This window comes from Panicum virgatum, chromosome 2K (genome assembly GCF_016808335.1).
Source record: "Panicum virgatum strain AP13 chromosome 2K, P.virgatum_v5, whole genome shotgun sequence".
Lineage (NCBI taxonomy): Eukaryota > Viridiplantae > Streptophyta > Magnoliopsida > Poales > Poaceae > Panicum > Panicum virgatum.
This window is the reverse complement of record NC_053137.1, coordinates 52,504,446-52,518,976: the sequence shown is the minus strand read 5'-3', so window position 1 is coordinate 52,518,976 and position 14,531 is coordinate 52,504,446. Positions and strand designations below refer to the sequence as shown.

General features: G+C 45.7%; 1 protein-coding gene across 1 annotated transcript; it reads left to right on the top strand.

Annotated features, from left to right (window-relative positions):
• Nucleotides 1-5,878: 5,878 nt before the first annotated feature.
• Nucleotides 5,879-6,721, top strand: LOC120696122 (transcription factor MYC2-like). Its single transcript, XM_039979269.1, has one exon. It carries the CDS (start codon nt 5,879-5,881, stop codon nt 6,719-6,721), a length of 843 nt encoding a protein of 280 aa, XP_039835203.1.
• Nucleotides 6,722-14,531: the final 7,810 nt, after the last annotated feature.

Below are 14,531 nucleotides of genomic sequence, written 5' to 3'. Positions count from 1 at the left end.
TATTATTTTTTATCAAAGATTATTACCCACATTTTTAAGATTATTACCCACATGTAATGTAACATTTACATTTTGCGGCCTCCGACATGGGGTTACTTCGGGGGGATCGGAATGGATAAAACAAAATTAGAACGGAGAACCGTGCGTTAGACATTAAGAAAACTAGCCCATGAATCCGTGTTCCTACAGTGCAAGCTAGCGCGCGCTTGTGAGATACTCCCTCCGCTCCAAATGTAGATCGTTTTGATTTTTTTAGATTCATATATTTTGTTATGTACTTAGACATATATTATATCTAAGTACATATCAAACACTATGAATTTAGAAAAGTCAAAGCGACCTATATTTTGGAACGGAGGGAGTACTGCATAAGTATTCCGATTTTTAAAATTGGTAGCACTCGAGGGTAGTCGTCTCCACGTCGTCTACATTGCAAGATGCCGTCCAAACAACAATATACAGCAAAAGCTAACTGAACCAAGCTCGTTTCGTTGTCTCTACCTATGCGCCTATTGCCGTCCGCCCGTGCCCCTATCGACAATCAGCAGTCGTCGGCTGGGGTCACCTTGACCTCAACGGAGGGCGCGCGCCGTCGACGCGTCGTCGTCGTTGATGGCCTCCTCCGCCTGGCTGGCCGGGGCAGCCCAGCTGGGCTGACTGACAGAGTTGCAAAAACGCCAAGGGTGCATGCAATGTATATGACGGATGGCTACACGCACAACTAAGTTTCAGCGAAAGCGAGAGTGAGCGTACGATACACTGGTAAAGTGATCTAAAGGTATCATGAATAATACCCTAAGAAATTAAAAAATATTCCCTATTTATCCTAGAAAATACTGTAAGTTATTTACCCTATTCAGAAAGTGCATATATATATACATGTAAGAATCAAATGCTGTCAAATATGAGTTATAAATAGAAATAAACACGGTCATTTTACTTTTTTTTAACATGTCCTTAAATTTCTAGAATGACTTGTATTTTATGACGGAAAGAGTAGGGTACAATAATCTTTGAATTAAATCTCATGTTAAAAAACACGGTCTGCTTTTCTGATTTTTGCAGCAAGCAAGGAATGTCCGTCTAGCTAGGTCTACACCCTCTCAAAAAAAAAAGCTAGGTCTACACTGCTAGTAGTTCCTTTCACTCCATCTAGTTAGGTCTATACTGCTATAGTAGTTCCTTTCACTCATACATATAGTGTACGGTCCACGCGTGCACGACTAACGTACCATGCAGAGATCAACTGCTAGCTCAATTTGTGCATTACACCATCGAATTACGCCATGTGATGGTTCAAAAATTACACTAGCTAGGCCTGATAAGGATAAACTAGTTCAGTAAATTCAATGTTATCATGCCACACTGAAACCTAAGATAACTTTTCATTCGATAATGTATTGAACCCAAGTTAATGTATCAAATGTTGATTTTGTTTCTGATAAGTTACTAGTAAAATACATGTACGTCGCTATGGGTGAAAAAATAAGTGTAAAATCTCATCTTACCATACAACCATAGATGGATTATTGAACCAATATAAGGGTTGAAATTAAGTGTGAGTGCTAATCATAGGATAAAACCAAACTCGACTAGTAAGCATATGATGTATCAATCCTTAAATCTTGAATTCTTAGATGTTCAAACATTAGGTAGTTTATTTCCTTTTAATTTTTACAACCTGCTAAACATTCCATCAAAAATACAAAAGGGTGAAAACTAAATTTTACGGTAGTTAATTTCCAAACAATTAGTGTTTGCACGGTTTCTCCATTGTCCCAATTTTAGGGTCGCAGAGCAAGCGGCATGTTAATTGGAATAGATTTTTACCTTGCTACACACTTGATTTAATTTGAATAGAAGATTGATGGTGCTAATTAACAAAAATCATTCAAAAATTAACCTTAACTTTAGAATTGCCTAGATTGACATCAACAGTGAGAATGAGGATACAGGATGCATGTATGAAAATAAAGGGAAACAAAAACTAAAGCCAATAGCAGGGATGGGTTCAATATGCAGATGGCTGTCCTTGAAGAAAAAATTATAGAGATTTCAAATCAACTTCTACAGGTAGGATATGCCAATATAATTGTTATGCTCAGAATGTGCTAGCTGGGCATCTTTCTTATCTTCATGAAGAGCTTGAACCTTTCATCCTTAACAATCTGCAGATATATATGAGGAGACACATCCTGCACTGAACCCATCAAAGCAATAGAGGAGGGCATCATGCTCCCTTGATGCCCCCCCGCGACAAGTTGGCTCTAGCTAGTGATACTCCCCTATGTCATTCTGTCTAACAGTTCGCACCGGTGTAAACTAAAGCATAGACAGACGATTATTTCCTTCATAAGGTGCAGCCGCTTCCTTCAAGAACTATTCATGGTGGTTCACTCGTCCATTATAGAGCAATCATGATCAAACCATCAGCTTCAGCTCCACATCCTATTCATGGGCAGTACACTTGGCGGTCATTGTCGTGAGCATGCACAACCAAAGATTTGTTGTTTAAAAAATTAACTTGGTCTATTAAATGAAAATAGTTCAACTTAGAATTAAAAACTGTGCAGTTGTATTTCTCCCAAAACAGATTAGTCAAACAGATTCCAAATAAGGTTGCGATATCAGATAAAATATATAAGATTGAAAGTAGAATAAAATTTAATTTACCCAGAAGCAAACAATTATGATCTACTGGATTGTCTCCATCAAACTGGTAACAATAATGGGGTCACCTGGATGGACAAAAAAGATCCCAAAAGCTTGATGCTTGATCCACCTAATTGAAAATAAATCCAAAAAATAGTTCTCATTGTGAGAATATGTTCAGAGTTTCAGATCACAGAATTTTCATGTGGTTAGAAAGAAGCTAGAGTTCATAGTCAGAGCATAAAATCTCTCAGCTCATCTTCAATTCATAATTCAGACCTATAAACAAACTGAACTTTCAACCCACTAATTCAGCAAAATATGTCTGGCTAATCTAAGCAATCACATTTAAAACATGTTTACTATCTGAACTGGTATTTATGAATAAAAATCATCAGTTCATTTAAGAAATAGTAGACACAAATCACCAGATATCTGAACATGTATCCCTAGAACAACAACTCAATGCACAAATCTAATTGCTTAGTTCGTTTTGGTTCCAAAGCTGCAGATAAGAGGAAAGAAAATTAAATTTGTGTACTTACATACTTCTCTAAACAGCAGGGTACTCTTTGTAGCAAGGAAAACAATAACATGTCCATATATTGGAAATGCAATTTCAGGCATAACAATACAAACACTTTGATTATCTTATATGTACAATAATTTCAGTTTCCAACTTGAGGTGTCGTCAAGTGCATGTCTAGGTAAGAGTTTTGTGTCTGAAACTACACGTTTGTAGCCCAACGGTTCCCAAACCTCAAGGGAGAGCCCTCAAATCCTGAATCACGGATTGCAGATTTTTTCAATGTTCTACCTTTGGTGTGGCTTTTCTTTTGTGAATATCTTCCTCTTCCAAGTGTTGATTGGTCCGATCTAACTGAAAAGGAAGTAAAAATTGTCAATTTCACATGGAAACAAAGGGCAATGTTAACTACCAAGCCATTTGGGCTAATCTATAGCCGGATATGCTCAATAGCCACCGCACAGAACAAGTATATATGCTACTAATGGGAACATATCTGGTGCAAACCAACCTCTTCATAAAAACTATGCAAACTTCAATCTGGGCCACCGGATCAACATCCAAGAGGCATGAGAAGAGAATAACTTTACAATTAACCACCCGCCCTTAGATTAGGTAATCATATTTTTACAAATCCCCCCTCCCACTTCCCCTGCGCCCTCCCCTTGGATGTTTGATCCGGTGGCTCAGATTGAAGTTTGCATAGTTTCCACGAATAGATTGGTTTGCACCTGATATATTCCCGCTACTAATTGTGTCATTGTTGAAAATAAAATGGAAGTATAGCCTTGCTAGTGCTTGTGGAATAGACTTCCCGAAATGCTGAGAGCATGTTCCTAAAATCTAGATAAAGTGATGAGTCTAATTGCACCAACAATTTAATTTCTTCACCTACTTGGTTAGGGATGGAAATGGAGGCGGGTGGAGGAAACCCTAACAACCTACAATTCGGTAAGAAGTAGCACATCTAGCTACATCCTTATTTTGATGAAATTAATCCAGTTTGTACATTTCATAGCCTTATCCAATGTATACCCAGTTTCATCTCAATGAACTCAATCATTTCTCTATCTTTATAGATTACTTTGCTATATCATCACCTTTACCTACATAACAACTTATTTAGTGAGAATATAATGAAATTTCTATAAAATTTCCACTGGGAATGAATTATGAGAAAAATTTAGAAAATTACCGCTGGTAATTATTGGTAAGAATATGGAAAAACATGGAAATGGTAGGGAAAAGGCAAGATAAAGTGAATTTTTGTTTTGACTTGCATATTTTTTGTCATTTTTATTTCAGTTTCGAGTTTTTGGCTTTGCTCTAATTCTACAAACACACATTATATGTCTGTGACGTTAATCTGTGGAGGGTACCGTGAAATTAAACTGACATGTACGCACGACTGCCACGTCAGGTGTCCCCAACAGTTTGATTCGGACATGTCGGTGTCATTCGACCATTGAGCTGCACAGCTTGTACCGGATGAGAAAATTGCATATTTAGGACTTCAAACATCGGACTTCGCAGTTTACCATTCCTAACATTGATATCGTAAAATTGGGACTCCAAATATGTGCAACTTGATTATACTGCCATTAGGTCTATTTCCTCTCTTCTCTAATTTCTTTTTCATGTATTTAGGATGTGAATTGACCCTTTTGCCCCTACTACCCGTTTCTCCCTATCGAGTCTCTTCCCGAGCGTCGCTTTTCTCTCCTGTTTGCGAGGAGCCGGCGGCGCGTCCATGGATGGCATGCAGCCCCCACCGCCTGCAGCCTGCCCTAGCCCCTCACCGTGACAGGCTCTACGCTGCAGGCACTGGCCCCTGCACGAGCCAGCCGGCCAGCCCTAGCCCCTGGCCTGGACAGGCTCCGCCTTCGTAGGCATTGGCTTCGGGAGGAGGTGGAGGCAGCGTGCTAGGGAGGAGGTAGAGGTTGGAGAGGGAGCGCTCGAGGATCAAAGGGGCAGTGTGGATTGTGGCGAAGGGTGTGCGGGTGCTAGAGGATGACGATGGTGGTGGAGGTGGGGATCGGGGAGGGGGCAGGTGCGGGCAAAGGTTTACGCGGGATGGACGGCCGGGAGAGGCGGCGGCGCTATCGCCGTCATCAGAGAAGAAAGATTGGGTTGAAGTCCATCAGGTCCAGGCTATAGGGGCAAAAGGGTCAAGTCACATCCCAAATACATGAAAAAGAAATCAGAGAAGAGAGAAAATACATATAATGGCAGTACAATCAAGTTGAACATGTTTGGAGTCCTAATTTTACGATGTCAATATTAGAAATGGCAGAACTGCGAAGCGATGTTTGGAGTTCTAAGTATGCAATTTTCTCGTACCAATGCCTGGAGTACCAGAGCGAAGCTACAGGACGCACGGATGGTATCCCGTATCCGCCCATGTCCTGCAATTTATTTCGGTTGATATACTTTATCTAGTACTCCGGCCACTGCAACTCGAACAGCATCAACGGCTCAACGCTGCTGTTCGGAACTACGCGAGCGAGAGCGTCAAAGCCGGTAGATGATTGGACGCGTTGGGTGCATGGAGCTGAGTCGGCATTAGCATAGGCGTCTCCGCCTTCTAGATGAAATTAAGCTGATCAGCGATCACGGTATAAAACCTCATGATCACCATTTGCAATCTCTGCCACCTTCATCAGCAGTAGTGTCGCGGCGGAACGTGCGAGGAGCGACGCCATGGATGAGGAGCATCTCTCCCCATCCTACTCCTCCAGACCCGCGCCTCTCTCCTTCTCCGAGGCGGCGTCATGCACGATTCTCGAGCTACCGTCCTTCGAAGTCCCGGAGCAGTGGCTGCTGGCCGATGCCGCGGCGGCGGGCGGCAACGAGAACCATGACGTTGGCGCCTACTACCTGGGGGAGACGCCGACGCCGGCGCCCGCGGGCAGCGTGCTCTCCCCGGCAGACTCGGAGCTCTCCAAGCTGCCCCTCCCGAGCCCCTCGGCACCGGCACCGGCGCCGGCGAAGCGGCGGGGCCGGAAGCCCGGGCCGCGCCCCGTCGCGGGGACCGCGGCCGCCAGCCACGTGGAGTCCGAGCGGCAACGCCGCGAGAAGCTGAACCGCCGGTTCTGCGAGCTCCGCGCCGCCGTGCCCACCGTGTCGCGCATGGACAAGGCCTCCCTGCTCGCCGACGCGGCGCGGTACATCGCCGAGCTCCGCGCCCGCGTGGCGCGGCTCGAGGCCGACGCGAGGCAGCACCACGCCGCCGTGGCGAGGTGGGAGCCGGCCAGCGCCGGCGGAGACGCGGACGCGGCGGCCGTCGGCGGGGAGTTGTACGTGCGGAAGGTGGGGCGCGACGCGGCCGTGGTGCGCGTGACGAGCGGCGCGCGCCACGCGCCGGCGTGGCTGATGGGCGCTCTCCGGTCGCTGGAGCTGCAGGTGCAGCACGCCTGCGTGAGCTGCGCGCACGGCGTGACCACGCAGGACGTGCTCGTGAACCTGCCCGCCGGCGCCGCCGCGCTGCAGGACCACGACGGCCTGCGCGGGGCGCTGCTCCAGAAGCTGGAGGACAGCGGCTAAATTCGTCCTCAAACTCGTGTCATCTCAAAAAGGAACAGCATGTTCTCTTCGTTCTAAGCCGTGTGTTAGCCTTTTTATTTTATATTAGTGTGTCAAATGCGTAAAACACATGAATGTGCCATGGCATCGATCACAGGAGGAAAGACAACCTGACGGTGTTCACGAGCCCAAGCGAATAAAACATGTGAAAGCAGGACAAGTCACGCCACCAGCCGTCGCCGCAAAGCCCCTTATGCTCTGGGAACCGTGGCATCGGATCTAAAACCACAAATTTTGCATGGTCATAGACTCACTGCCATAGCCCCTTCAAAAAAATATTCATTGCCATATGGAATGTTGCATACTAGAACAAATGCAACAAATGAGATCTCGTCGTACATACATATTTTGTTTTCTTTTTCTCTAAATAAATATCACAATAAAAAGAGCCAAGTCGGATAAAATTTGATGTGACCTTTCACTACCGTAACAATTAAGGTGATGTTTGGTTAGAGGATCTTTTTTTAGCCCGTATCACATCAAAAGAAATCTTACTGTTTATGAGTATCAAATAAAATTTATTTACAATTTTTTTTTGACAGATAGGTGCTAATTTGCGATACGAGTCTAATGGGCCTAATTAATCCATGATTTGCTACAGTAATGTACAGTAACCATTCTCTAATTATGGATTAATATACCTTATCAGATTCGTCTCGCAGTTTAGCCCCAGAGTTCAGGGTTCTATAGTTAGTTTTGTAATCAGACTTCATTTAATACTAATAAAAATTAAAATTCTTTTTAATTTAACATAGTCTAAAGTTTAGTCTCTAAAACCAAACAACCTCTAATCTCTAATGAGATCTCCCAGCACCGCTGACATCGCGACGCTGCCCTCTCGAACTCGCCGCCGGAGCCGACTTCGCCACGACGCCCTCACCACTGCGCCGCTGCTGCGGCCGGGCCCCGGCGCTGCATTTCCGCTCTGATCTTGTTGCGTCATGCTAGGTGCCTAGGTGCTGGGAGGTAGAGCCTGATGGCAGGGCCGCCGGCGAGGGCTCGAGCAGTCGAGCTGACTATGACTACCTCGTCAGAGCATGTCCAAGAGTCTTTTTAAATTTTATTATCCAAGTCATCTTTTGGAGAGTCATCTAAATAAAAATTATTTTTTATATATGCTCACTCTCCATTAGTTTTTCTATATCTTGTTTACACCCTAGAGACATTTTTACTATTTATCTTTGGCTAGCAAGAAATCCAAAATAGATAATAACTGTATTTAAATAACCACTCCAAGAAGCTTTTAGAGGATATTTTTCTATCAATCTCTATTACTAACAATTGAGATGGATATAGAGTCTTTTAAAGTTGCTCTCAGGCTGCTTCTCATCGAAGACAGCTGTAAGCTAGCCGAACCTCTCGTCCCTGGTTGCTTGAGGATCGTGTTTTCTGTTCCGTGCGATTTGGCGTTTCGATTGGCTGGGATCCGGTACCCAAATCAGCCTCTGCTCCAAATGGTTGCGCAAAATGTGAATGGGTGAATGAATTTATTAACCAGTGGATGGCACTTGGGGGTGTTACTTTTGTTCGAGTCACCATGCTCTTGCTTGCTTTGACCAAGCGTCGTCTCAGGGGCGGAGCTATACAGAGCTCAGTGCACCCACACCAAAATAAAATTTTAGTATTAATTATCAAATTTTCACCATATAAATAAAAGGGCAAGCGACGAATATATAGCCAGTGTACCTCCTCAATTCATCTCTAGCTTAGTAGCTTGGTCTGATGGAAGGAGAGAACCGGCGGGTGGCTTCGCCGGCATATCCCATCGGCGACGGATGGAGAGGGTGACGAGCTCGATCGCCACTAGCTCAACTCAACTCAAATAATGGAAGGGAAGGCAAACCGCAAACTCGTTCTCCATGCGCTGGAGTAGCTCTTCTCGTACGTGTGTACTACGTTGTGGTGAGAGCTGCGGAAGGGCAACCGCTGCTGCTATAATTTTCGCATTCTAGCAGCTCTATTTTTTTTTGAAAGTTTTTATATTTTTTATTCCGATGAATTTTTTTGCAGAAATAATGTATCCTATTAACAGCGCTGAAGGTTATTTTTCTTCAGCGATGTTGCCGGTCGTTGTTATTACGTACGTAAGGTACTTTTCTTTTTTGCGTGTGTTCTTTGTCGGGAGAGATGTATAGACGCGATCCGGGTCGACCATCTCTCCTACTCCTACCATGCTACCCAGCAGAGTACGTAGCCAGAGCCGCGGCCGGTGAACGGCGTCGTCACCTTAACAACACACATTGGTTGTGATGGTACATGCATGATGTATGATGTATCTCGCAAGGACACCGTATCGATCGATGCGCGTGATTAGCACGCACGGTATCGTACTTGCACGGGTTCATGCGTGTGTGCGACGCGCGACCCCAAAAATAAAGCCTGGCATCGATCGTCAGTCCTACCCGTGGTAATTGGAAAAACAGATCGATGGGGGTGGCCATGAGCGTAGCAAGTTTTTTTTTTGTTAATAGGTATCTGCATTTCTAGATAAGAAAAACATACAAGTACACGTACAGATATAGAAACATATGGTAAGAATACAGAGACAATTGTTCCAGCCAACTATGCAAAGGATCTTAAAGAAAAGGAAAAATACATCCAGGTCCTTAGATCCTTTGCAATCCGAATGCGCCTGAAATCCCCCTTCTGGCCGCCGCCACTGAGGAAGATGCCGAGCACAATCCCAAGTTGGAAGAACATCATCGCACGCTGACTTTGAGAGAAGTCGAAGTAGACACCAGCCCCGAAGGACGGGATGGAGCCATCGACGATCGCCCATCGATCGGGGCCGCACCCCCAAGCTCTTCAACTCTTGGACCACCGCTCGCTGTCGAAGACCATCCCAACCTCCCCTACTTCATGAATCTCGCAGCCTGCTCTGCAACTTTGAAGCAAAAGGCCGGCAATGCCGCCGTAGCGGACCTGGACTCGTGAGGGTGGGTTCGCAGATGAATAAAACCCCACCTCCACAAGTTCGTCGCGCGGCGCCGAAGTGAAGCACCAACAAGGCAAGGAAGAGCTTCCTGTGACGCCGGCACCGGAATACGAAATCTAAAAAAACTAGGAGCAAAAGGACTTGACCTAAACAATCCGGCCCGCCCCGTTGCTAGATTTAAATACTGTTTTTTTATTATTAAAACCCCCACTTCGAGTCATGCATTATCTCGTAAGACAGGAAAGTGGGTTCGGAGGCCCAGTACTTAGCACCAAGGCCCATATGGGGAGACATGAAGCAAGGACCAATAGCTGCACCATTCTATCTATTTGTTTGTTCTGTCCCGCACTCTCGCTCGACAACCTTTTCATGTTGTGGGCCCTCAAAATGCTTTGAAAATTTAGCTGCAAGGACTGTACTGGAATTTTTTAAAATACTGGACCATAAAATTTGACAATTGGTGATGCTACGAATACACCGTCCAACTATATTTTGATTGATCGTCTATGTCTACCACAATAAAAAAAAGAACGATGTTAGACATTGGTGCGATATTTGACCCGGTCCGTGTGTATCTGCTAACTTCACATCTCATCCGTGGGCCATCTCATCGATGTCTCCGCCGCCCACTCCTCCCCGCTCCGTCTCCCATCCCCGCGCCTCACACCCCCCACTCCTCTGACAGTTCTCCTCGCCACGGCCCTCCCACATCCTCTCACGCCCGGCCGCGGCACTCTAGCTAGGCGTCCTCCCCCTCGCCTAGCGTCCTTCCACTCCTCTCAGTGCCATGCCGCGCGGAGCGTCGGACGACCCACTGTCCTATTGCGCTGTCATCCAATCGAAGTCGTCGACCCACTGTCCCGTTGCACTGTCATCCCATCGAAGTCATCCTCTCGTCATTCCGAGACGCCGCCTTTTTACATCGCGCCGAGGGGCCGCCCCTCCCGTCAAGCGCCATCTCCATGTTGAGTTGGGCCACTCGGAGACGGCCACACCTTCTGTTAAAATCTAGGCAATTTTATGTTTAATTTATTCTATAAATATGACGCAAACAAAAAATACATGATCATAATATCATATATGTGCTTATCAAAAGAATTCATCATCAAAGTCATCATGAATATAAAACTAGTGCTAACCAGCAAAACAAGACATGTGAAAACTCTCAAATAAAACATGTCGATCACAGTGTTTACGCTAATCACAAAGATTGCAATTTTGAGAATAAGATTAGCATACTCAGTGGCAGAGCCGAAAGCACCCGAAGGCGACATGGTGCTTTGTTGTTGTAGTCGTCCCGATCGATGCAGTGCAGAGATGTTGCAGTGATGATAACGCTTGTTCGCCTAGCGCCGGGAAGAAGTCGTGCCGCGCCGTCGCCCGAACAGTAAGGAGATGACGTCGCCACCGGGAACAAAAGCGAGTAGTCGTGCCACCGCCGACACTCCCCAAAAACGTGATTGCCGTCCTCACCCGAGCAGACGAACTCACGGACAACAGCGTTTCGGAGGCCTACTCTTCCGGTGCTCGTGGGCGCAAGAACCGGAACAGGGCAGCAGGAATGCAGCACAACGGTGAAGCTTTGTGTCGTGTATGTATGGAAGACAGAGAAAGGATGCCTCTTTATAGACCCAAGGCGTGACCTTTGGCTGCCTGAGTTAATGCCATCAAAAAGCACCATGAAAGACCTTTGACTGTCTAGCTTGATGCCATGAAAGCTAGTAACTCTCTGACATTGAAATGTCCGTTACTAGTCACTAACCACGGGTCAGTTAATAGTCATCAAATGGTAATCCAAAATGACAACACCCTTCTCAACTTTCAATGCGGTGCCGTTACAATTATAACTACCCCAAAATCACGTGTCTTGGGATTTATTGATTATTTTTAATAGGCTTTTGGCCCATTTATTCTAACACCTTCTGTCAACACATCCGCGGCAGCAACAACCCCATCCACGATTTACGACTTCCCCAAGCCCATTTGTCATTGGTGCTCGTCCCCCTCCGAAGCTCCCCCATTCTCCTTGATGGTGCATTCCCTCTCCCCGCGGTGCCTCGTCGCCCCCGCATCTAGGGAAGAAAACGAAAATTGTAGTTTTTTGATTTTCAATGATCGTTTTCGAGATTTTATCGGCTTTAAGGCTAAACAAAAATGAAAACAATATAGAAAATAGAAAACGAAAATGGTAAAAGAAAATGAAAGTGAAAACGGAAATGATTTAAGGGTCTTCCTATCATTTTCGAGAAATATCGTATTTTTGCGGTATTCTCATATTTTATAGATAGAAATATCGTATTCACGTACAATACTAGCACACCCTGCTAATTATATTTTAGAATGTCGTATCTTTATTTTTAGAGAGTCATGACTCATTTATCCTAACCCAAAATCACAATCTAGTGATCTCAATTCATGGGACTATAGTTTCATGGATGGCGAGATTATAATGTCTAATTTTTTTGTATTATGAAACGAGACACATGTCATGGATGGATGAATACTTGGATTAATATCTTAACCACCAGTACTTGCATATGAAATTAGTCAAGTCATATGGTTAGTGTTGAGCTCTCTTGTTTGATATATTTATAATTTTTCAAAAAATCGTTTTGATCATTATCGATGTGTTCTCTCTATCATATATTTTTATTTTTGAAATTACCGTAATACCGATGATATTTTTGCTTCGGATAATATTGTATAGTTTTTTATTCCAATGAAAGAATGTGAAAGTGACGGAACTTTTACCGATCGTGCGGGCGTGCATGGCATGTACCGCGAGCACAACTTGTACTTACTACAGGAGAGATCTCCAAGAAAATCGGTGAAGTGTAACACGATGCATCATTTAATTAATCTTAGCTTCTCGCTGATGGCAAGATAAGGAAGGAACTGATGGCTGACGTCTTGACATGTATATGCATGCAGGGAAGAAATTAAACAAGGGACATAAAACTTGACATTGTTTACATGAATGTTCATTATGGACTACTCCGTAGTAGTTATAGACCTGGAAAGGGGAATTAGCTAATTGGAATCGGGAAAGCAAAATGGCACCCGAGCATTTCTCCCATCCTCTGCGCTCGAATTCCGTGAGTCCTGATTTTTGGAAGGGGAAATCACGATCTCCGGTGAGCTTCTTCTTCTCCATCTCCGGCAAGATCTCCGGTCAGGTTAGGGTTCAGGGTTGGGGTTGGGGTTCCGGGTTTGAGTTTGGGCTCCGGCGATCTCCATGGCCGGACTTAGAAGGAAGGCCGGGGGTGGCAGGCCAGCCCGGTGGTGGCGGCGGGCGCGAGGCGGTGAGGCCGGTGGCAGCGGCGCCGTCGGCCGGGCGGTGGAGGAGGCCTGTTGGGTCAGGCCAGGGCGGGGGCGACGACGGGCTTTTTTTGGACCGACCCGGCCCGGAGGATGCCCAGGTCTACCCGCACTCTCGCTCAACAACCTTTTCATGTTGTGGGCCCTCAAAATGCTTTGAAAATTTAGCTGCAAGGACTGTACTGGAATTTTTTAAAATACTGGACCATAAAATTTGACAATTGGTGATGCTACGAATCCACCGTCCAACTATATTTTGATTGATCGTCTATGTCTACCACAATAAAAAAAAAGAACGATGTTAGACATTGGTGCGATATTTGACCCGGTCCGTGTGTATCTGCTAACTTCACATCTCATCCGTGGGCCATCTCATCGATGTCTCCAACGCCCACTCCTCCCCGCTCCGTCTCCCATCCCCGCGCCTCACACCCCCCACTCCTCTGACAGTTCTCCTCGCCACGGCCGCGGCACTCTAGCTAGGCGTCCTCCCCCTCGCCTAGCGTCCTTCCATTCCTCTCAGTGCCATGCCGCGCGGACGACCCACTGTCCTATTGCGCTGTCATCCAATCGAAGTCGTCGACCCACTGTCCCGTTGCACTGTCATCCCATCGAAGTCATCCTCTCGTCATTCCGAGACGCCGCCTTTTTACATCGCGCCGAGGTGCCGCCCCTCCCGTCAAGCGCCATCTCCATGTTGAGTTGGGCCACTCGGAGACGGCCACACCTTCTGTTAGAAATCTAGCCAATTTTATGTTTAATTTATTTCATAAGCGTGCGCAAACAAAAAATGCATGATCATAATATCATATATGTGATTATCAAAGGAATTCATCATCAAAGTCATCATGAATATAAAACCAGTGCTAACCAGCAAAACAAGACATGTGAAAACTCTCAAATAAAACATGTCGATCACAGTGTTTACGCTAATCACAAAGTTTGCAACTTTGAGCATAAGATTAGCATACCCAGTGGCAGAGTCGAAAGCACCCAAAAGCGACATGGTACTTTGTTGTTGTAGTCATCCCGCTCGATGCAGTGCAGAGATGTTGCAGTGACGATCACGCTCGTTCGCCTAGCGCCGGGAAGAAGTCGTGCCGCGCCGTCGCCCGAACAGGAAGGAGATGACGTCGCCACCGGGAACAAAAGTGAGTAGTCGTGCCAACGCCGACACTCCCCAAAAACGTGATTGCCGTCCTCACCCGAGCAGACGAACTCACGAACAGCGTTTCGGAGGCCTACTCTTCCGGTGCTCGTGCGCGCAAGAATCGGAACGGGGCAGCAAGAACGCAGCACAACGGTGAAGCTTTGTGTCGTGTATGTATGGAAGACAGAGAAATGATGCCTCTTTATAGCCCCCAGGCGTGACCTTTGGCTGCCCGAGTTAATGCCATCAAAAGGCACCATGAAAGACCTTTGACTGTCTAGCTTAATGCCATGAAAGCTAGTAACTCTCTGTCATTGAAATGTCCGTTACTAGTCACTAACCACGGGTCAGTTAATAGTCATCAAATG

What these genes read in the sequence shown, in the direction of transcription:
- LOC120696122 (XM_039979269.1), top strand. Translation starts at nt 5,879, where the DNA reads ATGGATGAGGAGCATCTCTCCCCATCCTACTCCTCCAGACCCGCGCCT.